General features: G+C 44.3%; 1 protein-coding gene across 1 annotated transcript in view; it reads right to left on the bottom strand.

Annotated features, from left to right (window-relative positions):
* The window catches only part of ADAMTS5 (ADAM metallopeptidase with thrombospondin type 1 motif 5), a 40,825-nt gene extending 27,667 nt beyond the window's left edge, over positions 1 to 13,158 (bottom strand). The window contains exons 1-2 of the mRNA XM_059819631.1: positions 12,208 to 13,158; positions 580 to 712 (exon numbers count right to left, since the gene is read on the bottom strand). Coding sequence (XP_059675614.1) covers positions 580 to 712; positions 12,208 to 13,158 — 1,084 coding nt within the window. The remainder of the gene's footprint in view (positions 1 to 579; positions 713 to 12,207) is intronic.
* Between the last annotated feature and the right edge of the window lie 457 nt (positions 13,159 to 13,615).

Below are 13,615 nucleotides of genomic sequence, written 5' to 3'. Positions count from 1 at the left end.
AGTTAAACAGTTTTTTTGACCAAACCTTTATCACCTAAATACTATTTATTTCACTTATTTCAGGATTCACATTAGTACCATATTTTACCATAAAGGTTGAATTTCCATACACTTAGGAAAAGATTAGAATTCTGGTTTTTTCCACAAAAGCCTTCCTCTGCAGGTAATACATTGTCCCAAGAAAAAGATTCGTAACAGTAGAGCATGCAAGTAGTTCAAAAAGGTGAGTTATTTTCCACTGTTTATGCACTAAATGCAGGCGAATTACCATAGATGGGCCAAATGCTTTCTCAGGAGGGTCGTGTATTGACATCTTTGGACAGTAGCAGCAGCCTTTGAATTTTCACTTCAACTACTGCTTAGAAACGACACTGTCAGAAAGGAAACACCTACTGTGAGCCTTCACTTGCCTTCTGATCCCTTATTAGTTAACCCTGAAGTGCATATGTATACAGCCTTAATCCCCAAGTGAGTATCTGGACCAGGGGAAATCTGGAATTAATTGCGAAGTATTTTGGTTACTAATGCAGCTGTTACAAGTGTTTGATTTGGCAAGCGAACAGAAAAGGCACTGCATACCAATTTCGTGAGCCACTGTAAAAGCTGCATGGAGGCCGTCATCTTCAATCACTGCACAGCTGCGCTCAGGAGAGCATATGGTCCCAACGTCTGCCATTCCCAGAGTATCACATGAATGATGCCCACATAAATCCTGCCCAGGAAGAAAAAAAGAAAAAATCATTAAAATAAATGTTTACACCCATAGGTAACAACAGGTTAAAGTCACCAGCCCTTGGCAAACAGCAGAACCTGGATAAAAACATCAATATAAGCTTCCATCTAAAGATGTCAATGCAGTTTAAAAGCACGATGACCCAATCCCACCCCTGGTAGCCAGTGGGAGTATTTTCATTGACTTTAACAGGATTTGGATACATTCTGTAATTAATTATTGTTAGTTAAATTTGTATTTCTGCAATGCATACAGAAGCTCAAACTTGCATTGAGTTAGGTACTCAAAATACATGCCGTAGAAGCATTTCTTCATTGACAATAAAAATAGAATATTCTCTTTATTTACAGAAGGTGAACCAAGGCACGGAGAGAAAGCTTCAGATTCCAGATCAGTCCTTGAAGCAGAGATCACCTTTCTTTTCCAAAGGCAAGTCTTAGACTTGCATTTAGAGAAATGAGATTGTTATATATTAAACCACATATCACATCTGTCAAGTAGTACAATGATTAATAATGTATTACCCACTATACAAAGTATTTAAGCAATTCTCAGAGGTTGCTTAAAGAGTCAGTGATATGACAGACTGTAAAATTCCTTGATTCCTAAGTCTTACTAGCACAACAAGTTGATCATGTTTCCTACTTGTAGATACAGGGTGTCTCCAAAAACCATGCAGGTAGCATTAGGTTTTTTTATTTCCGTTCCAGGATGATAATGACGATGGTAATGATAAAGATAATGATGAAGGCAGCTTTGGTCAGACATAGTGTTTTAATCATCAGCAGTAACTTTTCAGTGCTACTGCTGAAGCAGAGGGAAGAATACTAGTCTGAGTGTATATGTACATATGCTTTTTTGGTTGAGAAGGAAAAGTAGGTACCATGCTATTTGGAACACTTCAACATTTCACTGTGGTTGAATGAAATAGTAATTTTCAAGGCATGACCGTATTATCAAATGTTATTATCAAAATGATCAAAGAGTACCTTTTTCCCCTTCATTTTTAAGACTCTCTCCTTCCCTTCAGATCTCCTTTTATAATGACTTTCTTTTATGAAGCCTTTCATAACTAATCCATCTGAATAACAGACATCCTGTATGAGGCTTCAGGTCAACAATGTTCACGGATTAGGCAAACTTGAAAATACACAGGATTCAAAACCCACTGAAGTCAAAGAAAAACACACTGAGTTCACAGATACTGTGACAGAGCATCTCTTTACCAAAAAAGTGTATTTTTTTTCCCCAAGATGAGATAAAGAAATTTTCAAGATAAAATTACATAGCAATATTACATACATGGAGCAAGAATTTCAGGAGCATTCTGGCTTCCAGGTGTCTGGGAACTCTTTTCAGTAAGTGCACTCTTGGTGCTACTTAACGTCAAGATTTAAATGCCGCAGTACCAATGAAGAAAACAGCCCCAGAAGAAGAGAAGGAATAAAGTTCAAAGGTATTTCAATTCCCAAATTTTCACAGGTATAATCCATGGTTTAAGAAAAACTTCCATTCTGTAGCAATGCAGATAACATGCAGACAATTTTCTCTCTAACACCATTGGCTCCCACCCTTGACATCCAGTTAGCTCCCCAGACTTTGCTTATGGCTCTGCATGGATTATGGGAAGGTACAAAATAAGGATGCCTGTTTTCACGTATTTTAAAAGAAATGCAATTTTGTTCCAGTTTTATTTAGGCAAATAAACTTCATATCATTTTTGGCATCTCTGGACCAATGTTGGAAGAGACCCTAAATGAGAGCATCAAACATCTGGGGCATATTCAACAAGGAAGATACAATCCTTAAACTCCTATTACTTTTGCTTGGGGTCATATCCATTTAGCCCTTTATATATCACTTCTGAATCTCGACCTTTCAGTATAAGGGTGCATTTTACATAGAGTAAACTCTATGTAAATGTATCTGTAAGTGGTTTACCTACAGCAGCATGAGTAACAAAACTCAGAAAAAATGCACGTGCATAGTACCGATAAAAATACCTTTTCATGGTCTAAATAAGTAAGTGTAAGCTGTATAGGAAGTAAGATACCTTTATACTAGTGCAATCTGAACTGAATCCACACAAGCAGCTGAACTGAAGTTCTTACACAAGTACCAAAAAGCACGTAAATGAGACAGAAAGCAGCTTACTGGAGGAGGTCTAAATTACTCTCAGATTCACAGTGCCAATAATAGTATAAAATGCATTAATTCAGGCCTTGTCTCTGCATGCAGATTCTGTGTCATTTGGTCTTGTCTTGTATTTGGGTGTCATTATTACATAGATACTTACATCAGTACTGCTCCCAGTGTGGGCACAATTGTATCAGCACACAGATGTCTTATGCCAGTACATGATTTATTTCCATTTGCATACAAGAAGAAGCTATGCCAGTGATATGGCTATGAAGCTATACCAGCAGACGCAACCAGACCTCACAATGATTCTCCGGATTTGATGACACAAGTATAATTAAAAGAATACAATCTTTATAAACAGGCAATCTCATAAACTTCCTTAGAGTTATTTCTGATGGGATGTGTGGAGTATGGAAAATTACAACAGGGATGTTAACCGTAAGCAGCCCTTTTGCCTCTTGGCTGGTTAGTAATCCCACCCTCAAAATTTCGAAACCTATGCACAGTATTGCGTTACGCCACCTTCATTAGACATCAAAAAAATAGCTATGTAGATATGCAAGCACTAATGGACATAGCGATGTTTGGTTACTTTTCATGTGTTACGTGTTACTGACATCGCACCACAATGCATGCCTGTGTTTTCCTCAGAAATCCAGCCACTTCATCAAACCGCTGTTCCTCCATTTCCGTAATTTCCCAGACTATGACACATATCCACACACCTCAGCATCCCACTAGCAACTCTCAAGGCAGTGCTCGTTTGCATAACAGCTGTCTAGACAAAACAAAGCAGGCTTTACGCTTTCTTTATGAAGTACCTTAACTTCGGGTCAGATAAAATGAATTTCTTGAAAGGCTGTATTAGTTAAAGGTTGCTCCTAGGGAATCCCACAGCAGAAAAGAAGTGATTCTGCAAATTGCTCATCTGTAAAATTACTTAGCTCCTCCAACACCCCACTGACAGCTGGAAAACAGCTGTCCTCAGATGGTGTGGGACCAACGATCCCCGTAAAGGAGAACAGAGGGCAGCAACCACACTGTGGTCAGAAAGTGGCGGACAGCGATACAGTAAAGCCCCACTCCCTTCAGCCAGCTCTGTGACCACATCCGCGCTGCCTCCCCAGCAGTCTGAGCAAGGCGGCGTGGGGAGCCCTGCAGCCGCCCACCGAATCCCAGCTGGGCAGCGGTGGAGGAGGCTTGTACAGGAGCTTGGAAACAAGGACAGGAAATAGTTTCTGGCGTTAGCTTCTTTGTATGAAGTTGTTATTGGGGAGGGATGTCTAGGGGTTGCCCATCTGCTGCTAGAGCAGGGCATGCGTTGGCTACACTTTGAACAGAGAGCATGTGCTGAGCCTTCTGGTTTGCGTGGCAGACTTCAGTCCTCAGTAACTGCATGAGAATGCTCTTTTTAAGCTAATGCTGACATTGACAATAATCACTTAGGCAGATTACTGAAGACTTGGCTTGATTACATTCTCAACTTGTAGTCTCATTTATTCTTTATTTCTCTTGCCTCTGCATGTTTGAACTTTAGTACATTTCTATTCATAGCATCACATAGTATATACTATATGCATAATTGAAGCCTACCAAGTGGCATCTCTGAAACAAATATTCTGAAAAGTTTGCTGTTGGGTCAACTCACCATTCCCTAGCTACATGCTCCTTCCCAACAGCATGATTTTGAGTGACGTGATTGAAAATCATGCCTGCTTACACTTTCACTGATTGAAATCTTAATAGCAAAATTTCTTTTGACTTAAACCTCCTGTAGCTGTACTGGCCATGGATTGTTTTTTACCAGCATCAATAGCCATATTTTTTGTTTTCCTGGGCTGTCTTGGAAAGCAGTCTCAGACTTCTATGAAGTAAAGTTTCTGGGAGTACATTAAAAGTTTTTATTTCCCTTGAAAATATTTTTTTTTTGTTAAAAACGGGCCCTGCTGTAATGATGCAATCTAAAAAACCTGTGTGAGCCTCCTTAACTTTCCATACTCCAGCTAAAGCACTAAGAAAGTGAGGACTCACATGATACTTAAAATCAGTTTCCAATTATTATTTCAGTCTGGTGTGTGTCTTCTATTTAAAAAGTTAATCGCTTACTCAGATCTGTATACTCACGCAATTGCCTCCAAATAGTGGCCAAACTTTCAAAGAGTAAGTGTTTCTTGATACTTCTAAAGAAGGAATGCAGAGTCTGGCCCTTGATCTGCATTACAGTAGTTTCAAAATAGAAGAATGACTAGGAAATGCATTTGCTACACAGGAGGCAATAGATGTTAAGATTTAAGCTTAGGAAAACTGAGCTGTACATCATAAGATTAGTAGTTAATTAGACAGCTTATTAAAGGCCAATTTTTCTTGGCATTCGTAAGTACATCAAGAGCAGCTGGCTGTTTGCCATGTATACATGGCATTGTTGTGAATGAAGATAACTGTCGTGGCACCCTGCTGGAGCAGTTAATTTATTTTACCTGAAATTCTTTGATTTGTGCAGTAGGCTTAAAAACAAGAATAAACCGTTTAATGAAACCTGATACTAGGTCAGAGCCCATGGACCAGATCCAAAACAGGATTTAAGCACTAATGCAGACGGTTTGGTGGAATATAAGGGCAGAAGAACAAAATTGGCTCACATGTCCTCCGGTCTTTGAGTTATCTACCCTTCATAGGACTTTCAGTTTGTGACCTTATGGGCCCCAAAGTACCACAGTTTTACAGTCCTAAGCAGCTTAGCACTTCGCTTATACTAAAGCTTGATTGGGGTTGAGATGCTTAATGTTTCTCCATCTTTGCCCTTGAGGGAAGCCAAGCCTACAGGTGTTCTCAGATCAGATGTACGAGAAACCAACAGGATTAGGCTTTCTATCAGGCACAGCTGCACATCACCTGTTAAAGCACAGCTAACAGCTCTTACATCTCTGTGTGTTTATTCGCTTGCTTTTCTGCTTTCTTTACAATGGCTCATCAGTTAAAGCCTTTGCCCAGTAAGAAGGTGATCCAGCTTCACATTCCTTTGAGGGATGAGGACACTTAGAAGCACGTTTCTTAGGAGAGCGCCCTATGGTCTACGGTCTACACCAGACTATGGTTTACAATGAAGGTCTGCATGTGTCCATGCGTGCAGGGAGTTGTGGTTTCTCCTGTTGCAGCCCATGTGCCAAAGGTTTCCCTAGCCCAGGCTGCAGTTAGTGCTTATGGCGCTTGGTGAAGGGACCTAATTTTTGGTCCCTATTCCTCAGCCTGCTTCTGTATTTTACACTGAACAGTCCTTCAGTAAATTACAGAAACACTCTTCTCTCCGTTCTTTGGCAACCCAGACCGCCTTGCTCTAAGCGGTGCGCTCCAGTCAGTGGCTTCAGGTCACGATTTCTCTCCTTCTCACCATATGAATCTTGAATTACTTGCTAAACAGTGACATAGCTTTGGTCAGAGGGGTGGAAAGTTTCCTTAACACCTGGAACAGCTTACAACCTACCGGTTAAGGACCTCTCCTGGGAGGTGGGCGATACAGACCTAAAATCCCTCAGGCAGAGGAAGGAATTAAATACCATTTTCCGACTTCCTGCAGCAGCGTTCCCACCGCAGCCCTGTGAAGGGAGGGTGGGGTCAGGCGGTATTCGGGACCCAGGCATCCACCCTTCCACGCGCCCTCTGCTAAGTGGGTGAAAGTTTATTAATGTCACAGCAACGCAGAACAGCACTTTTAGAGGAACGTGAGGTTCACCCAAACAGAAAGGACTACGGGTATCACCCAAAGAGCGCATGATCTCTGGAAGGCAAAAGGAGCACAAGGCTGAAATGGACAGACTGCAAAAGGTATACTGGAAATAAGGGCTAACTGGTGAAAAAAATAATTAGGGCATGGTCTATTTTACCCCTCAGCTGATACACCCCTCAGGGACACTTCAAAGAGAGGCTTTACAAGCCAAAATGATGGAAGGCTGCTCTGGAGGAAGCCTGCTGTGAAAAGTCCTCTTCCTGAGACACTGGTGGGTCTCGGTCATGGGGATGTCCAGGTTAGGGCACTGTGGAGAGGGCCTGGCCACTGCTGTGAAGCAAGGAAGGACTCCCGTAAGACTCACTGGGATACTGCTTGGTCCTCCCATGGCCGTATTTTGAGAGGAAAGGCAGAAGTCCGGTTACCACAGGAGTGGTGATACCTGCCATACCTACCAAAACAAAAATCACATCTTTTCCTCCAGTAGTTTAACTTAAAAATTGAGGTTGTCTTCCTTTTGGGTTACCATGATAAATACAGGCCTGAGTTTTGGGCATTTGAATCTCAAACGCACAGAACTGCCTTTCTGAATTCTAGGTAAGGTGAAATTCAAGAAAACCCAGTGTATGGGTGATGTCCTGTTGGGCTAAGTTTAGCACATGCATGCTACACTTGCTGGCTTCAGAAATACCTCCTCACCAGACTCGATATTTAGGCATGTTCTTACTCTCCCCTTGTATGGTATGGGTCCCCTTGGCACTTGTCATCCAAGGACACTCCACAACGAAGTATTAGAGCTTAAACTGTTAAGCTTTTATGCTTTGAATGTACATATTAACAAAACTTCTTTTTTTCCTAAAGCACATAAAGCAGCATTATGCAAACCACCAATTATTTAAAAATATTGACAAAACACACATAAAGCATTTGGACTCTGCATGGAGAGGGGAAGGGGAAACAAAGTTTCAGTTATGAAACGGGTGACTGGTGATCAAGGAAAAAAGTGTGATTTAACTTGCCTAACCCATAGTTCCTCTGAGGGGAAACTCCACACCATCTCTGTAGATTATGGTGAATCATGCTACTTCTGCTACACAAATTATGTCCCACTTTATTTTCCCCCGGGACATTATCTAAATGTATTAGATTTGCAACAAAATTGGTGAAAACGCCATGAAACTGGTAGACACATCATATTATAATTTCTTCAGAGTAATAATAATAAACATTGGTGAAATATATTCTATTGACCATTGGTACCGTGACCTGTTTTACTCATATGGGATAATAATTGTGGGAAGCTGGTAAGATAGAAAAGAAAAAAAGAAAAAGAATGAAAGCCAAAGAAAGCATGTGCTCCACACAATGAAATTATCATCTACAGAGCTGAGATAATCCAAAGCTTGCTGTTAAATTTCAACAGCACTGTCAGATTGACAGTTAAACTAAATCACACACACAAGACCCGTATAATTACTGTGTAGAAAAAGGCAGGACACTGGCCTTTAGCTCTAGCATGAACTTTTTGTTAGAGCCAGGCATGATGGTACTATCACGGATGATGCTAACAAGCACTTAGGAAAGTATTTTTTCTTGCTCTTGTTGCCTGTATCTACTGTGAGAAATATCTATTTTAATTTTCACATGATTCAGAATTGGGGGAAAGGAAAGAAAGAGAACTGGATTTTGTCCAAATGCATTCAATAGTTCACTTGAAATTTAACTAAGGGTCACTAATGAAATAGATTGGATGAATTCTAGAGGATAATTGCAGAGCAGGCTAGACCTCAGAAAAGAACAGTCTGAGTTCAAGTGCAGTTTGCAAGTCACGTCTAATATGTTTTTCTACTGTGACAAATAATCTGGCAAGTATTTTGTTGCACCCATAAAAACCTGAAGACTGAAGATACCTGCTTCCAGCTTCCAAGAACTGTTGACAATAAAAAAGCCTGAAATGGACTAAATTCTAAGTTTGCTGTTGGCTTCACTGCCATTGAGAACAAAGCGAGCTAATCTCCAGGGGAAGAGGGCTTTACAAGCTCTTCCTCCTCCCCACCACACAGCCGCTCCTCTACTGCCGCACGGGGCAGAGGACTCACCTGGCTACCAGATGATCGAATCCTTGCATCATCGTATTCTGTGGAGGATGCTCTGAGGATGCATGCGGCCCGAAAATCTACAGCCGCTGTCAAGGACTCAACCACAAAGTAGTCGAACAGTAGGGAACCCAAGTATTCTCTAAGGTTGTTAAAGCCCAATCGCCTTAATGAGAGGTCTCACAGGATTTATTAGAAAGCGATCACCTTTTGGTACTGACAAATCAGATCTCTGTCAGGCTTGATAGTGGCCATTGTGGGTCAAAACGACAGATTGAGGCCACTGGGAAAAGATACTTCTCCTTACTAGATTTTGGGAATTCAATAACTGTGGAACCCAACTACGTTTCTGCAATATTTAGTGATAGATAATGTCTGTGCCCATTGAAGATTTTTACACTCTCCTACACAGGTGATAATAATGACCAGACCCATTACTGTAGTTTTCCTTGCAGTTACAGAGTAAACATAGGATTCACTGCAGCTAATGGATAGTTACATGGTCCTTGCCACCACTGATAAGAAATACAGAGCATTAAAATAGTTTTAACATCAGTTGTCTGTGAACTGAACTCATGTTCATATTCATTTACTATGCTCTGCAGCATGATTGCTTTAAAGCCCTTATCAAATTAAATACAGATTATGATCAAAAGTGAGTGGATGCTCTAATCTGTAATCAGTAAATCTCCTTGTAAAAATCTTTTTGCTTGGGAAGTACTTCCTCGTATGAGTGATGACGATGATAATAATTTGAACCGCCAGTACTAATGTTATAGTAAGTGAAAGCTGCCACCACATTTAGTTTATCAATGGTTATTAATTTATGTTTAAACAAGTAATGACAACAGAAGAGGAGGAAGCGATGGTGCTGAATTCTGACTGGATTCTTCCTTTATAAGGAACCCGAGTAAAGCTACTATCTTTTCAGACAGCCTTTTCTGGTGTCAAAAATAACATCCAAGTAAATGTCACTCCAGAATGAAGATAGTTATTGTATTAGAGACTTGTATGGTAATAGGCATGCATAATTTAGATTCTAGCTACATATAAACAGTTACATACAGCTGAGGACATGCATTTGGCTGACAAACGATTTGCAAATATTATTCTGTTGACACAGAGACACAAAGTTCAAGGTGGCCTCAGTTAGTAAACAAAGACGGAAAATGTACCTCACACATTTACCCCATGCCTAAAAAACAAGCCGTTTAGAAGAAGACATCTGGATGTTCAAAAATTAGCATGACGGTACTCAGAGCCCATCAAAACATGCAGCCATGGCTTGGCGTCTAGTAGCTAAGCAACGTACTTCATACGTTCAAAACATAGTTGTAAAAGCTGGATCCTCCTGCCAATTCCTGCCACTCTCATTGAAAAGCTAAACTGGAAAAAATCTCTCTTCAGTTCAAAGTGGGGCTGTTTTCTCCGAGAAACATCTCTACTGCTTTTTCATCCTTTAACCCTTTTCGTGTTTACATTCCAAGAGGAGCAAATAGATTCATGTTGACATTTCAAGTGTAAGCATATAAAAATCGTGTGGACTCACACATACTCCCTGCAAAGAACATCATGAACACATGTAGCAAGAAACTACAGTCTTGTTCTTATTGAGTCAAATATTGAAATGTAATGCCAAACAACGTGCGTGTGCACACAGCAAATGATTAAAGCAGATTAAGTTATACTGAATCGCACTGAGGAGCTAATCCCATAGTTAAACGTGTTAAAATATAAACCAAGAAAACAAAAGCCTGTGCTTTTTTCTTGCAAAGCATTGGCATCCCTAAGTAACAGGGCATGCAATATTTGCATCTTAAGAGTGGAAAAAGACCACAGGAACTGTGACATTTTGTTTAGTTTAGGTACTACTTACATCCAAAAGAAGTAACCCTACGCATGGAAGATGCATTGCTCAGGAGTCTTTGAAAGTGGATTACTGATTAGCAGCACACTCTTATTCTGGCAGGACAGCATCCATGCAAAGCATTACAGATAAACATCTGTAAAGCAAGTGCACTTTAAATTCACATCCTATTTCAATCCAAATTAACTTAATAATTGATGTTAAGATTCACAGTCTGCCACCCTCAGAGTTTCTGAATCGTACTAAATCCCAGGGAAATAAATGGGAATACTGGCAGAGAAAAACACTCTTCAGTGAAAAGTGATGGATTCTGGCCCAGGCTTAATTAATAAGCCATTAGAAAGGATGTTTATAGCAAAAAGCAAGAGCGTTCTGACCCAGCCTAGGTAGCCTGCTTTCATTCAGATTATAATGATAAAAAAATGAAAGCTTGCAAATTGGACCAATGGGCTTTAAACTGCTAAAAAAGGCTCCTGCTGTACAAGTGATGCCTGACCGACACAGAACCTAATGTTTCAACTATTTACAGCTATAAAAGCAAGCCAAGCACTTTTTTTCCCCCCTTCTGGAGCAACTCCTCCCACAAACCATCCAAAGCATCCTTTTTGGCAGGCTCCTATGATGTAGAAAAGCAGGAGGACTCAAATGAACGGAAAGTCATGCAGTTATTTTTTTCATACTTGGGGAAGGAAAAAAAAGAAAACACCAAACCCAAACCGCTGAAGGGATATTCTTACAGAACTCCATTGCATAAACTCAGCCACATGTCTACTGCAGCAATGTCCCTTAACGACCTCTGGCAATCCAATTAATTAACAGCCAGGCAGGGAGCAAGGCACAGCTCCGCATAGATAAAACCATCTGGATGCAACCTACAGTTGGTCAGGACACCCATTTTTCACTTGGGGAATGAGAAAGAGACTGCATCCCCTTACCACCAGCCCAACTCACTCAACTTCTGCAGCTCTGTTTACCTGCGGTTTGCATTTACGTCCTACCCTTGAACCACAAGCGCGGCCGGCTTCCAGTGTGGCGGAGCTATTCTCGCTGGAAATAGCATCTCAACGCGCTCAACAAGGAAGTCGCGTGTACTTTTAAGGTGTTTTCCACCATTTTCACTAGCAGGTTTGTTTGGGGACTGACTTAGGCTAGGGAATGCTATCAGCCCTTTGCCTGGGCCACCTCCCCCGTGAGAAAGAGGCCGTGTGTGAAACATCTCACTGAGAAAGATGGAACAACGTCATCTCTCAGGCAGAGGTAAGTTAGGCAGCCTCAGCTGAGTTCCTCAATCAGGCAAATTACCACCTCTCCACCCTGGCAGGAGTCGCAGCACTGCACTGGCACGAACAACTGCGTACCCACAGTGGGGATGACCTTGCAGGGGACGGGGCACACACAAACGCATACACAATTTGTTGGGTTTTCAACCCCTCTTCCAACCCCGGCAGCTGTGTGCGCGGGTGCCCGTCCCTGAGACGCAGTGCCACCCAACGGAAAGGCCAAAGGCGCGAGCGGGGAGGCAACCACCGGGCTAAGCAGGGCAGTGTGGCTGGAGGGCTGCCAGGGTGGCCTCCTCACAGCCCAGTCAGCCCACGACACATCGTCTGAGGGACACCAAGTCGCCGTCGGTCGGGGCGATGCCTACCTCGCGGGTGAAGAGGATGGCGGCATCGTAGTGCTCATCGTGGTCGTCATCGAGGCGGTTGTGCTGGTGCTGCCACTTGCAGAAGTTCTTGAGAGTGGTGGCGGCATTCCTGTTGACCTCCAGCCCCTTCTCCTTCTCTCCCAGGGCCACCACCTTCACCACGGCCAGCCGGACGTGGTTCTCCAGGCTGGCGTGGGCGTAGAGCCGGGAGGCGATGGAGGACAAGGTGAGCAGGTAGTGCTGCAGCCCCTTCCCGTACTTGCGGACCATGGAGGCGTCGGCCACCAGCAGCAGCTCCACCTGCCGGGCCCGGGAGACGGAGCGACGCCGCCGCCGCCGCCCGCGGCCGTCCCCCGCCGCCGCCGCCGCCGCCGCCGCCGCGGCCGGGTCACGGGTCTCGCAGCTGGTGCGGGCCGGCACCGTCTCGAAGCTGAAGCCGTCCCTGCGGAAGAGGTGCGGGGCGCGGGCCGGGCCCTCCCCGTAGATCCGCGGGCCGGCCGCCTCCCCGCCGCGCCGCGCCGGCCGGACGGTGTAGCGGGCGCGGCCGACGGCGAAGAAGCCGTCGAGGCCGCCGCAGAGGTTGAAGACGGCCAGGGAGCGCGGGCTGCCGTCCACCGTGCCGCGGTAGTAGCAGCGCGGCGGCCCGCCGGCCCGCGGCGCCCGCGCCCCCACCGCCTCGTCGCGCTCCAGGTCGAGGAGGAAGCGCTGGCCCCCGGCGTAGAGGACGTAGCCCGCCTTGCCGCCCCCCGCGTAGGTCGGGTCGAGACGCCGCACGACGCCGCTGGCCCGGCGGGGCGGCCCGGGGGGAGGGCCGGGCCGGGGCCGGGGCCGGGGCGGCGGCGGGGCGGCGGCGGGGGGCGGCGGCGCTCGGTCGTCGGCAGGTGCCGGCGGCTGGGCCAGAGCGAGGTGCAGCTGGGCGGCCAGCAGCAGGGAGACCAGCCTCAGGAGCATGCTTGCCTCGCCGTCAGGAGCGGCCACGGTGGTGGTGGTAATTAATAGTAGTAGTAATAGTAATAATAAGAGTTGGGGGGGTGGTGGGAAGAGCCGGTCGGCGGAGTGCAGCAACGTAGTTAAGGGAAGGAGAGAAAGGGGAAGGAGGGAAAAAAAAGAAGGAAAAAAAAAAAGAAAAAGCAAGGTCTCCCTCCCAAACTCGAGTCAAGTGTGAGTGGGAGAGAAAAAAATGTCAACAAAAGCCGCTCGCGTGTGAACTTTGTGTTTCTCTGCAGGGAAGAGCCGGCAGCACATGGAAGGAGAGAAGAGAGGCAAAAAATCCCAAATCACTGCTGCTGGGGAGGCAAAGGTGGGGAGAGAGAAAAAGGAGGAGAGGAGGCTCGGACCCGGCAAGTAGAAAAGTTTGAGCACTTCCCACTCCTCTTCCACTTCTCTGCTGTAGTCACCGGATCATCAC

Source organism: Gavia stellata, chromosome 1, assembly GCF_030936135.1.
Source record: "Gavia stellata isolate bGavSte3 chromosome 1, bGavSte3.hap2, whole genome shotgun sequence".
Lineage (NCBI taxonomy): Eukaryota > Metazoa > Chordata > Aves > Gaviiformes > Gaviidae > Gavia > Gavia stellata.
This window is presented reverse-complemented; position numbering and strand designations above follow the sequence as displayed.